The sequence below is a fragment of the Mus musculus genome, chromosome 2, assembly GCF_000001635.26.
Source record: "Mus musculus strain C57BL/6J chromosome 2, GRCm38.p6 C57BL/6J".
NCBI classification, from domain to species: domain Eukaryota; kingdom Metazoa; phylum Chordata; class Mammalia; order Rodentia; family Muridae; genus Mus; species Mus musculus.
The window spans coordinates 167,461,199-167,473,739 of NC_000068.7; the positions used below are offsets into that span (position 1 = coordinate 167,461,199).

Here is a 12,541-nt window from a genome sequence, read left to right on the forward strand (position 1 = left end):
TGCCACTCCCTGATCCAAGAATATACAAACCATGACATGGGGCTTCTTTTTATTTGTGTGGTTTGTTATTTTGGTTTTTTTGGGTTTTGTTTTTGTTTTGTTTTGTTTTTGAGACAGGGTTTCTCTGTGTAGCCCAGGCTGGCCTGGAACTCAGAAATCTGCCTGCCTCTGCCTCCCAAGTGCTGGGATTAAAAGTGTGTGGTACCACTGCCTGGTTTATAGCGGGTGCTTCTTAGACACTAAAATGCGTTGTGTGTTTTGATTTTACAAGATGGGAGTTTCACTAGGTAACCAAGGCTAGCTTTGAGCTTGAAATCCCCTGCCTCTGTCTCCTTGGCTGAGATGGCAGACATGTGCCCCTCACCTGGCTACCACACAGGCTTAACCTCGACACCCCCTGGACTGGGCACCCGGCTGACTCCTTATTCAAAGTTGTTAGGCAGATAGAGAGGTTGTAAGATTCAAACCCTGGCTTCCTGGGCTCCCAGCTGCAGATACCTTGGATGTTCTAGAGAGGTGGCCCCAGCTGTAGGAGGAAGAGCTGCCCACCAAGCACTGGCTCCTAGGACCTTTCATGCTTTGGGCTCAGTCAGTAGGCCCTTCCTGTTAGCTTTTTGCCCCAAGTGGTATGGATCCTGTGACACTTTGTCAAGTTATGAGGCTGGATGTGGAGGCTCTGTGCAGATCCAGAGCAAGCCTCGTGCCTTGTCCCCATGTGCAGGGACAGCTGAATGGGGAGGGCTCTTCTTGACACCAGTTCCTCACCCTCAGGTAAGGGCTGCGTAGGGACCTGTTGAGGAGGAGAAGCACCACATAGGCTGGCCTCTGCCATGGAGAGGCTTCTCCTTTAAACTGCAGTGAGGCCAACATCCCTACGGTCATCTGTGTATGGCGTTCTGTTGAGTTGTGTCTGTGACAGGTGTGTGCACCTGGCTGGGTGTAGAGGAGGCCTTGCCCCATACTGTGTCTTCTTTGGTCACCATGAGCTACATTATTAGTGGTTATTTCTAGATGTCACTAAAAGTCATGTGACACACAATGATTAAAGTACCTGATTCTGACAGGTGGCAGGAAGCACTACCATCTCACTGTCCCAGGGTGTCTCCGTCCCAGGGCTGATGAGACTTTTCTACCTTTGGCCTGTGAACATTCACAAATGTTTTATGTGGGTGACTACTTAGTGAGGTTACTAGGTTAGGTGATATACCAGTTTTACTTTGTTAGGAACTGCTGAGTGTTTGACAGTGACTAGTTCTGCTGGGGTGAGCAGTGAGGGGAGACCACGCCTTTGGGAGGCAGAGACAGGAGGATCTCTGTGAGTTCCAGGACAGCCAGGGCTACACGGAGAAAACAAAACCAACCAACCAAACAAAAAAGTTCAGTTCTATCTGCTTTTCCAGCAGATCATGGGCATATAAAATTCAAAAAGATTTTTTTTTTAAATTATGGTATTTTTTGTGTTTTATCTAATCCATGTATCCTCCCAACAGTGAGCCCTTGTAGCCCCATTCCCTCCGTTTGATGTCTGTGTACAGGTGGTGGTTACAGTAGGTGAATCTGAGTGTCAGGGTGGGGTGGCCTGTGTGTGGAGGGGCTTCGTGGGCAGACTCCCGAGGAATCCCTTGGAGTGCTCATCTGAACTCTCCTGTAGCCCCAGACCTTGGCCCATGGTGAAGTACCTCTGGGTCATTCCAGCATTCAGAGTCAAGCGCACAGTCAGACTCAGCATCCGTGCGCTTGTCCACAGGGAATGGACCGTTTGCATCGGTCACTCTCAGAAGTTTAAAGATTTTGGGTAAGAAACAAATTCCTATCTTCTCAGAAGTGAAGCTGGACCTGTCCAGCAGGGCTGCAGCGGCCTAACAAAGAGCCATCACTATACCGAGTGTTCTTGGTCTTCCTACCCCCTGGCCAGTGCACCTTGGACACCTAGAGCCCTTTGGCCACACTGCCCCCTGCTGGATTTGAGCAGTGCTGTCCTGGGACAGACCTCAGGAATTTCCACACTTCAGTGTCAAGCTAAGTTGCTTCCTGAGGCTTTGGTCTCGGGAACAAGTATTTATAGACCCTCCTGCCAGTCGTAGCAGCATCTCTCTTTGTAGGGTGGCTGCAGTGGTAGTCTGGCTGGTGACAGCATTGTAGCCTGGGATCCTCTCTGGTTAACACTGCATCAAGATGAGAAGGATGTTGGTGGTTCTTAGACTTAAGCCCAAGACCACTCCCGACTACATCCTCCCTCCTGGTCCATGGGTGCTTCTTGCTGGTGGTTGCTGTACAGTACTGGGCATCAGGCCTGGGGCTCCAGCCAGGGCCTTGAACATGCTAAACATGTCTTACCAGAGCTGCACATTTGTCTGCTGTCATTCTTTTTTTTTTTTTAGATTTTTTTTTTTTAAAGTTTGTTTTGTGTTTGGAGAATAGAGTCTGTATTATGTAGCTCTGACCTGAAACTCATCACAGATCTACCTGCCTGTCTCCCAAGTGCTGGGACTAAAGGTGCTTGCTACCCTGCCTGGGTAGACATATTTTTTTGTGAATGATTGTGTGCCACAAAGTGCTTGGGAGTTGTGTGTGGTTCTTAGCTACCATGTCAGTGCTAGGAGTCAAATGTTATGGTGTCGGAAACCAGAGCTAAAAAACCAGAATTTTTCAGTTATTTTTACAATCATGGGAAAGGTGCATGTTATGGGTTTATGGTCAGATAATTAACATATCACGAAACATTTTATGGTTGGCTATGACCATAAAATAGAGAACATTCCAGTCCTCTGCCACGTATACAGCAGAGCCCTGTGGGGATTTCAAAGAGTAGGTGGCCTGTTTTGCAGGGCCTTGCATGTGATCAGCTCAGAGGCTAGTGTGTGACACTCCCTTTGTACAGGTGCAGTTGGCCAGTGAAACTGTTTCTTCAAAATGATGGAAGTGAATTAAAGCTTGGCTTATAAAATTGGATTTTAGCCGGGTGTGGTGGTGCACGCCTTTAATCCCAGCACTTGGGAGGCAGAGGCAGGTGGATTTCTGAGTTTGAGGCCAGCCTGGTCTACAAAGTGAGTTCCAGGACAGCCAGGGCTACACAGAGAAACCCTGTCTCGAAAAACCAAAACCAAAACCAACCAAACAAACAAACAAAAAGTTGGATTTTCAGTTTTATGTATGTTGGCATCTTGTTCAGTGGCTTAAAAAACCTCAGCTTCCTTCTGCCCAGATGCGGCTCTGATAAAAAGAACCTGTGTAGAGCCTCAGAGAGGGGAGCAGTCCTCAGGGAACACAGACAGATGAGCCCAGGAAGAAGCAGTCAGTTACCTTCCTGGGTAACAAGTCACACTATGCCTGAGAACAGTAATTGGTGACTACAGGGAAATTAAAATCAGTGTATTTTAAAGGCCCATCAGATGGCCCTACCCATTACATCCAGGTTTAGGGGCTTTTCACATGTAGATGCAATGCCAGCTTCTTACCTTTAAGCTAAGGGTAAATGTCCAGTGATGCTCACAGCTACTGAGCCTGGTCCTGTGCTGTTCAGTTCACACAACTTATCTCCCATCCCTCTGACTGTTGTGGGAATAGGGACTGCACCAACTACAGCTGAGGAGAAACCGCATGTCCATTTCTCTGCAACTTCTGGAAGGCCTCACAGCTGTGTGTCTGCCTCCACTCCCAGTTAGTTTCATGTAGCCCAGGCTGGCTTCAAACTTGCTGTTAGCCAACTTCTGATCTTCTGACATCTGGCATTACAAGTGTGTTTGCCATCACATCTGGCTTATGTTCTTAAGGGGGATACTAGGCAAACAATGTGCCAACTGAAAGCTGCATCTGTCTCTTTCTGTACCCTTTTCTTTCCTTTTTACATGTATGGGTGCTTTGCCTGAATATATATCTTATATACTGCACACCTGACACTCTTGGATGCCAGAAGTGGATATAGAATCCTCTGGAATTTAGTTACATATAGTAGAGAGCTGCCTTGTGGGTGCTGGAAACCAACAAACATGGTTCCTCTGGGAGAGCAGCCTTTCCAGCCCCTTCCATTTTCTTAAAGCCCTAATATATTTGGGGTTTGGGGAATTTGGGGATGATGTTGTTTGATTTGCACATCTGTCCCTATGCTCGGTGTCATGTCTGCCCTCTGCCTCTCTCTCCAGGCATCATGGCGATCCTGTTTTCTGGCATCGTGATGTCACACTATACACACCATAACCTCTCCCCAGTCACCCAGATCCTCATGCAGCAGACTCTCCGAACTGTGGCCTTCCTGTGTGGTGAGTCACACAAACTGGGATTCCTGCCCTCTCTGTGTGTAGGCTAGGATTCTTCTTGGCAGCAGGGCACAGAGCCCCCCAAGCCCAGGTCATTACTGTGCCCCTACCTCCAGGGCTGGCTCCTCTGGACTTGTGATTCCATAAAAGACGTGAAACACCTAAGAAATGGACATCTGATGGTTGTAGATTATGGTCAGAAGTAGAGATGCTGTTGAACATTGCAGACGTCTGATGTGGAAATGATGCTGAGGCCGGGTGGATGACCTCGCCCCTAAGTCCTGGACTCTCAGGGTAGTTTCAAGATCTCTGTGAGTTCGAGGCTTTCCAGCTAGGGGCACTGTGAGTTTGTAAGGGAGGTGTCCTAGCACGGAAGGAACTCCAGAGCAGCGTTCCCTAGGCTGAACATGAGGTCTTTCTGTTAAGCAGCAAGAGTTGGAGCTTCCTCCCCCATCTTGCTATGACCCTATTCCTGCTCATACCTGAAATGAAGGTGCCACCTCTAGCTATTCCGACACTCACACTCTCACTCAAGACGAGGCCTCAGTTGCAACCTCAGCCTCCCCTGGTGTTGAGGGGCCCTGTTTCACTTTGGAGCCAGGATGGCAGGGCTGGCTGTGGGAGGCTGGGTAAGGAGAAGCCAGGGAGCCCATTGCCAAGGAGCAAGCTAGAAGACAGCCTTCTAGTGTCATAGTCATTTGATCCACACAGTTCTCACCAGAAAGCCTCAGCTAAAGGTTTTGACCTGACCTGACCCCCTCAGGGCAGGCAACAGAGAACAGCACACTCCTCAGCTTCTGTCTGCACCCAGACCAGCTTTACATGCAGGGCACATGCATGCAGCTCCTGAGACTCCGTCACACCTGCTGTCAAACTCACCAGGCATGGGCTTTGTCCTGACAGCTCCTCCAAGAGAAGTTCAGCCAGTGCACTAGGCCGTTCTGATGTAGCTTGCATTGCCAGAAGCAGCTTTTATGACCACCCTAAAAGGCTGGGTTAAGTTAACCACACATTCTTTTTTTGTTTTTTCAAGACAGGGTTTCTCTGTGTAGCCTTGGCTGTCCTGGAACTCACTTTGTAGACCAGGCTGGCCTCAAACTCAGAAATCCCCCTGCCTCTGCCTCTCAAGGCTGGGATTAAAGGTGTGCACCACCACGCCCATCTTAACCACACATTCTTGCTCCTGGGAAAGGTGAAGTCGGCCTAGGTGCTCTGGCTTGGAGGATCAGACAGTATCAGATAAGAAGGCATCTCGGAGGGGAAGGCCAAGCACCTGCTGCTTGTGGCCCCACTGAAGAACCCACCCTGCTGAGCCGTGCTAACAACTCACCAGCTCGTGCACATCTTAAAATGCAGTCCCTATCTCCTTAGCGCTTGGGCTCTTTGGGGGCCCATAGTTTAATCAGGAGCCTGGAAAGTTGTTTTCTTTCTTTCTTTCTTTCTTTCTTTCTTTCTTTCTTTCTTTCTTTCTTTCTTTCTTTCTTTCTTTCTTTTGTTTTTTGGTTTCCTTTGTTTGTTTTTGTCTTATTTGTTTATTTATTGAGACAAGGTTTCTCTGTGTGGTCCTGGGTATCCTGGACTTGGTTTATAGACCAGGGTGGCCTCGAACTCACAAACATGCAGATGCTTCCTTCTAAGTTTTGGGATTAAAGACGTGTGCCAACCATGCGTGGCAGGAACCTAGACTTGGGAGGTGCTGTTTTCAGCACACACAAGTGATTGCTTGCACACCAAGTGCAGCCAAGCCTGAAAATGGGTCCTCCCTGCAAGCTCTGTGAGTTAGCTTCCTCTCGGACCTACTGGGGGGGGGGGAGTTAACTACAGTGCCCACTTTCTCATCTGTCATGTGGCCCCACAGTCACATGCTCACAATGTCTGACCCTGACTGATGAGTGCTCAGGGAATGCGTGGTGGGGACTTGGTTATTTGCTCAGTATCTGACAGTTAACTCATCACGTTGTGAAATTCTCAGTAGCAAGGGCCATTGCCTGTGTGGTAGTAAGGAAGCAAGCCAGCTGTGGTGGCTCACACCAGCAGTCTCAGCACTCACATTGCATTCAAGGCTTGCCTGGTCAAATAGCAAGACCCCATCTCAACTATCCACTTCCCCACCTCGCCCCAAAAGACTGCATACAAAGTCTGACACGGTGTGGCTGTTGGTGTGGTTTCAGGGAAGCTTGCTTAGTTACTACTGAATTGTAAGAGGAACCTGTTCTCTGGTTTCTTTCAGAAACGTGTGTGTTTGCATTTCTTGGCCTCTCCATTTTTAGTTTCCCTCACAAGTTTGAAATTTCCTTTGTCATCTGGTGCATAGTAAGTACTTTTCTTATTTTTCATATTGAATGGCTTATTTTTAAAATAGTAACTACATGGTTTGGAATCATTTATGTAACTGTTAACAGTTCAGAGGCAACAACTACAGAAATGTGCTTCTATAGAAAAGTTTTTGTGTTTATAAGATCTCAGTGTTTACAGTTTCAGTGACCTTGGGTGCTGTGGTTTCCTTTAAATCGTAGTTTTAGGCAGGGCATGGCAGTGGTGCCTATAACCCCAGTACTTGGGAGATGGAGGCAGGAGGATCAAAGAGTTTAAGGATAGCTGAGTGGTGGTGGCACCTGTCTTTAACCCCAGCCCTCAGGAAGCAGAGGCAGGCAGGCCTCTGTGAGTCCAAGGCCATCCTGGTCTATGGTGCAAGTTTCAGACCAACCAGGGTGACACAGTGAAACCCTGTCTCAAAGACAGTAAAAGGTTTTAACTATATGTCGTGTTCAACAACAGCCTAGGCTCCATGTCTCAAAAAAAAAAAAAAAAAAAAAAAAGGAGAAATGTGACCAACTGCAAGAGATCCCAAGTCTCTTGGGCCCTTTTGTGTCCTGTCTCCATCCCCATTGTGACTTCCTTTAGAGCAGCAGCCTGCCTATGTCACAGTCTGTCCTATGAGCACAGGTTGGGGACACCTTGGAAAGGCCTTCCATAGAAAGTTGTACTGGTTTTTGAGTTGCAGGATCCAATCCAGGGCCTTGTGCACATGCAGATGCTCCTCCCACTCCCTCCCGAATTGTGTGGAACGTGGAGCCGTAGTTGATTACCTGAGTCACCTTTGTGCTCCCAGCCGGAGCTCACTCAGCCCACCCTACTTGCTCTGAGGAGCCAGACCACACCAGAGACTGAGGTGCCTGACTGCCCTCACCTGACTCTACAGTGCCCCTAGGGGGAAAAATTAGCATACGCCTTCGCCAGTATGGAGTCTTGGCTGTCCCTTAGCTCATCTCTAGGCACAGCTGGGAGCTAGTCTGTGCTCACCTTTATTTTGGGGCTGTGTGACTAAAGCTTGCTAGTGAGTGATGCTTGCTAGTCTCTTCTCTCCAAAGCTTCATCCAGGCAGAGCCAGGGCAGCATTGTGCTGTTGTCTTTTATGGCCAAGGACAAGGCTGTCTTAGGTGTGCTACACTGTGTTAGCTTGAAGACGCAGTGGATTCCACCTATACTGGGCACGTTGACATTGGCAGGTGCTGGTCCTGTTTGGCAGAGCCGTCAACATCTTCCCTCTGTCCTACCTGCTGAACTTCTTCCGAGATCACAAAATCACCCCCAAGATGATGTTCATCATGTGGTTCAGTGGTGAGTGGCAGCCAGGGTGGGTGGGTCTGAGCCTGGGGCTTGAAGGCAGAGGCCCCTGGAAGCCAGGCTCTTTTTTTTTTTTTTTTGGTTTTTCGAGACAGGGTTTCTCTGTATAGCCCTGGATGTCCTGGACCTCACTTTGTAGACCAGGCTGGCCTCGAACTCAGAAATCCGCCTGCCTCTGCCTCCCAAGTGCTGGGATTAAAGGCGTGCGCCACCACTGCCCTTTGCCCCTTAGGGTCTTTATTTCAGTTTCAGTAGCCAGCTATGGTGGCACATGCCTTGGATCCCACCAGTCAGAGTGCTGTGAGTTCAGTGCCAACTTGTTCTTCATAGAGAGCTCCAGGCCAGCCAGAGCCAGCGAGAGCCTGTCTCAAAAAATAAAAGTAAAATAAGTGAGTATAACTGAAGTATTTCCATGTGAGCTGGACTACAGCATCACCCTTTATAATGTCCACTCCAATTTGCCTCATAATTTTTCTTCAAAAAGACTTTACTGAGGCTGGAGAGATGGCTCAGCAGTTAAGAGCATAGACCGCTCTTCCAGAGGTCCTGAGTTCAATTCCCAACATTCACATGGTAGCTCACAACCATCTGTCATGGGATCTCATGTACTCTTCTGATGTGTGTCTGAAGACAGCTGCAGTGTACTCGTATAAATAATAAATCATATTTAAAAAAAAAAACCTTATTGTAAAAACTGTGAGCCAGGTTCAATAGTGATTAACTAGAACACACACGAGCTATGTGGGAGAACAGGGCAGAAAGGTTTCTAGCTTGAGTCTAACCCAGACCCTGTCTCACACAAACATAGAGGTCTGACGGATCCGAAACCTGCAGTGTAGACTAGGTTTGAACTTGCAGCCATCTTCCTTGACGCTGCCTCCCAAGTGCTGTAAACAGTCTCCTCCCAGTTCCTCACCCTGTCCCCATTTTCTCCACTTCTGCCCCTTCTGCTATGCTGGCTTTGGCCTTGGTCAGCTCAGCAGTGGCTTCTGCAGCACTAGCCCCAGCCTAGTGTTTCTGTTGGGCTTCTGCTTCCTTCCTCCCACTGTTATTGCCAGTATATGGAAGACACTGTCCTCTGGGACTCCCAGCCTCCCACCTAGCACTTCCCACACTGACCGCAGACAATGTCACCCTAGGGTCTGGCTCCACCTCCTTCTGAACATGAGACCTGCCATGTCTGCTCTTTTGTATCCATCCAGCTCTCCAAACCAGTCCTTCTCTGGAACCCAGTTTCATGTTCTTCTCTGTCTCTGGGTGCTGTGGGCTTCAGCAAGTTCCTTAAGCTGGGGCCTACAGCCTTAGCAGCATGGGAGGTTGGTATACTCGGCTCCCTTCATTGGCACTGGCTGGGCATGTGTGCACACTGATGCCATCATAGGTGTCTGGTTCCTTCATCCTGTGGCCCTCATGGGTTTGGAGAAGTTGAGGCTGCCCCTGCTTTTGATACTGAATCCTGCGCACTCTGGCCTTGCTGCCATCTCAGGCCTGAGTGCTGCTGCTTCCAGGCCCTTGCAGAGCCACCCCACCCTGTCTGAGCCACCCCATGTGGTCTCTGTTCCCAGTGACTCTTCTCCTGAATGTGGTATAGTGTTTACTATCTCTCCTATCTGCTCGGAGAGCTTGGGAAGGCTTGGGGTCCCTTCTCTGTGTATGTAGGGCAGGTCTACTGGCTCCCCGCTCTGTCCTCATCACTGCCAGCAGCTTTACAGACAAGTCACACCCTCCTGCTCCTGTGTCTGTTACATAGCCCGAGGCAGGGCATTTGTGCTCAACCTGGTCCACACCTGTGTGCCAAGGAGAGTGGCAGCACCTGCCAGCCAGGTTTTGTGACAGGCAGCTCTTAACTGGTAGCCTGGGGCATCCAAGGAGGACTCAGCTACCTAGCTGTGATGACACATGATGATGATGGCACATGACAGACAATGGGTCCCCAGATATACCCTGCTGCATAGCATGACCTTTGTCTTTTTTGTTTGTTTTTTCGAGACAGGAGTTCTCTGGACAGCCCTGGCTGTCCTGAAACTCACTCTGTAGACCAGGCTGGCCTCGAAGTCAGAAATCCACCTGCTTCTGCCTCCCTAGTGCTGGGATTAAAGGCATGCGCCACCACACCCGGCATGACCTTTGTCATCTTGCCTAGAACCAGCTCATGTAGCCCTTCAAGGAGACCTAAGCCTGCCACCCTGCCTCTTATTCTCGAATCCTGGGCCATTCCCATCAGAATCAGATCCCACTAAAGCCACCCTGGAGCCACTTCCTTCTCTTTCCCCTCTTGAGTCCCCATTTGCCATCCCCAGGTCTTCGAGGGGCCATCCCCTATGCACTAAGCCTGCACCTGGGCCTGGAGCCCATGGAGAAGCGTCAGCTCATCGGCACCACCACCATCGTCATCGTGCTCTTCACCATCCTGCTGCTGGGCGGCAGCACCATGCCCCTCATCCGCCTCGTGGACATCGAGGATGCCCGGGCTCGCCGAAGGAGCAAGAAAGACGTCAACCTCAGCAAGACTGAGAAGATGGTTGGTGCAGCTGAGGGCCTGTGGCCCATCTACCTGGGAGGGCAGGGTGGGGCGGGGCGGGCTTCTGGGGCGGGGCCTTGCTTCTGCACGTGCTTACCTCGGAGCCAGCAGTGCAGCCCTGAGAACAGGTGCAGGCCTTGGCTTCTGAAACAGGGCTCTTTGGGGTAGGGTGTGTGCCAGCTCAGCCTTGTGACCTGCTGAAGCCATCTGCAGCTCAGGACATTTGAGGTAAAGCCTGGCCCTATGCCAGACTCCCAGGAGAGTGCTTCTGCTGCCAGGGGCTGAGCCAGAAGCCCAGGTCAGGACCAGGAACTGTCAAATGTTGCTATTCTTCAATGCACAGTTACACTCGATAGGGACCAAGAGTTTATTGGCTTGTTGTGACTGTGAGAGCTGTAAGCAAGGTGACATCCTCAAGGACATAGGCCCTGGCCACAATGGAAGCAGAGGCTTCTGTACGGTCCTGCCCACCTCTACTTCCTATGAGCCTCCTCCTGCTGCCAGGACACTTTTGGGCTGTGACCACCTAGCTCTTCCTCTTTTGATGTACCGGCCCTGACTCCTGATCCACCTCCCTGTCCCACCCCTCCCACACTCCTGAGATGCACTGCCCTCTAGTCTTCTTCCTGTTTGAGATGTAACTTGGGTCAGTCATCCGAGTACCATCTGAGAGGGGAGCCAGGCCACTGTCCAGAGCCTCAGGCTCTACAGGTACCTCTCATGCTCAGGTCTGTCTTCCCAGCTTCTCCTCGCTAACCACTTTGTGTGGTGTTATGCTCTCTATTTTTTTGTTTATAAACTTTTTTTTTAAGATTTATTTGTTTCATGTATGTGAGTACATTGTACTGTCTTCAGACACACCAGAAGAGGGCATACAGATGGTTGTGAGCCACCATGTGGTTGCTGGGAATTGAACTCAGGACCTCTGGAAGGCAGTCAGTGCTCTTAACTGCTGAGCCATCTTTTTTTTTTTTTTTGGAAAGATTTATTTATTTATTATATGTAAGTACACTGTAGCTGACTTCAGACACTCCAGGACCTTTGGAAGAGCAGTTGGTGCTCTTACCTGCTGAACCATCTCACCAGCCTGTTTTTGTTTCCTGTTTTCCAACTGTTTTAAAAGTACGTGTGTGTCTGTGTCTGTGCATGCTGTAGTGTGTGTGTGCTCATGAATGCAAGACGAGAGCATGAGAGCCTCCGGAACCAGAGCTGTGAGCGGGTGTGAGCCACCTACCATGGGCACTGGGAACCCATGTTAGAACAGATGTGAGCCCAGTGCAGACTGACATTCCTGCCAAGGCTACAGCCATTCTTAGACAATCAGCCCAGTGGGCAGGGTGGTAAATACACCGTTGTGCCCACAGCAGTTAGAATGTGCAGGGGGCTGCAGGTGAGAACTCTGAGGCATAAGGAGGGCTCTGGGCAGAGCCTGCCCTCACAGACACCATGGCTTCCCAGACCAGCAGCAGAACCATGTTGAATATGCAGATTTGTGGCCCAGCACTGACCTGTTGTTGCAGAAATTGCAGCTGGGGCTGAAACGTGTGTCATCTTCAGGCTTCTCAAACCCCAGAGACCGACCAGGCACCTACTCCACTTTCCTCTGCACTGCAGGCACAGGCCGGTGGTGCCTTGGAACTTTAGAGCCTCTTACGTTCAGTCTTGTTGTCATGGTCCACCCTGCCAAGGACAGGCTCTGGGGGTCCCAAAAGGTCCGCCCGAGCCTGTGATCACCTGTACTAAGGCAGGATGTGTTAGGGTAGGCATTCTGGGAGGAGGGCAGATGGGGCTCCCAGGGCAGTGTTTGCTGACGCTGACAGCTGTCATACAGGGTAATGCCATCGAGTCAGAGCACCTGTCAGAGCTCACTGAAGAAGAGTACGAAGCTCACTACATCAGACAGCAGGACCTCAAAGGCTTCATGTGGCTGGATGCCAAGTACCTGAACCCCTTCTTCACACGGCGGCTGACACAGGAGGTGGGCACATGAGGGACCCCTTGCCTCCCTCTGCCCTGCTGCTTTTCCTTCTCTACACACCTTGGAAGATGGATGGGCTTCTGATGCTGAGTCAGCCTTCTCCCTGGGGTGGGCGGGATTCCCAAGCTATGTGTGATAGCGTGACACCTCCAACCCTAT

General features: G+C 50.1%; 1 protein-coding gene across 10 annotated transcripts in view; it reads left to right on the forward strand.

Annotated features, from left to right (window-relative positions):
- Positions 1–12,541, forward strand: part of Slc9a8 (solute carrier family 9 (sodium/hydrogen exchanger), member 8) — a 55,402-nt gene that overhangs the window by 39,600 nt on the left and 3,261 nt on the right. For 8 of the 10 annotated variants that reach the window (NM_001304540.1, NM_148929.3, NM_001304542.1 and 5 more), the window contains 5 exons: positions 4,143–4,259; positions 6,487–6,569; positions 7,766–7,877; positions 10,184–10,404; positions 12,236–12,382. In NM_001304540.1, coding sequence (NP_001291469.1) covers positions 4,143–4,259; positions 6,487–6,569; positions 7,766–7,877; positions 10,184–10,404; positions 12,236–12,382 — 680 coding nt within the window. The remainder of the gene's footprint in view (positions 1–4,142; positions 4,260–6,486; positions 6,570–7,765; positions 7,878–10,183; positions 10,405–12,235; positions 12,383–12,541) is intronic. The other 2 variants (XR_001783205.2, NR_130767.1) reach the window with 1 other exon arrangement.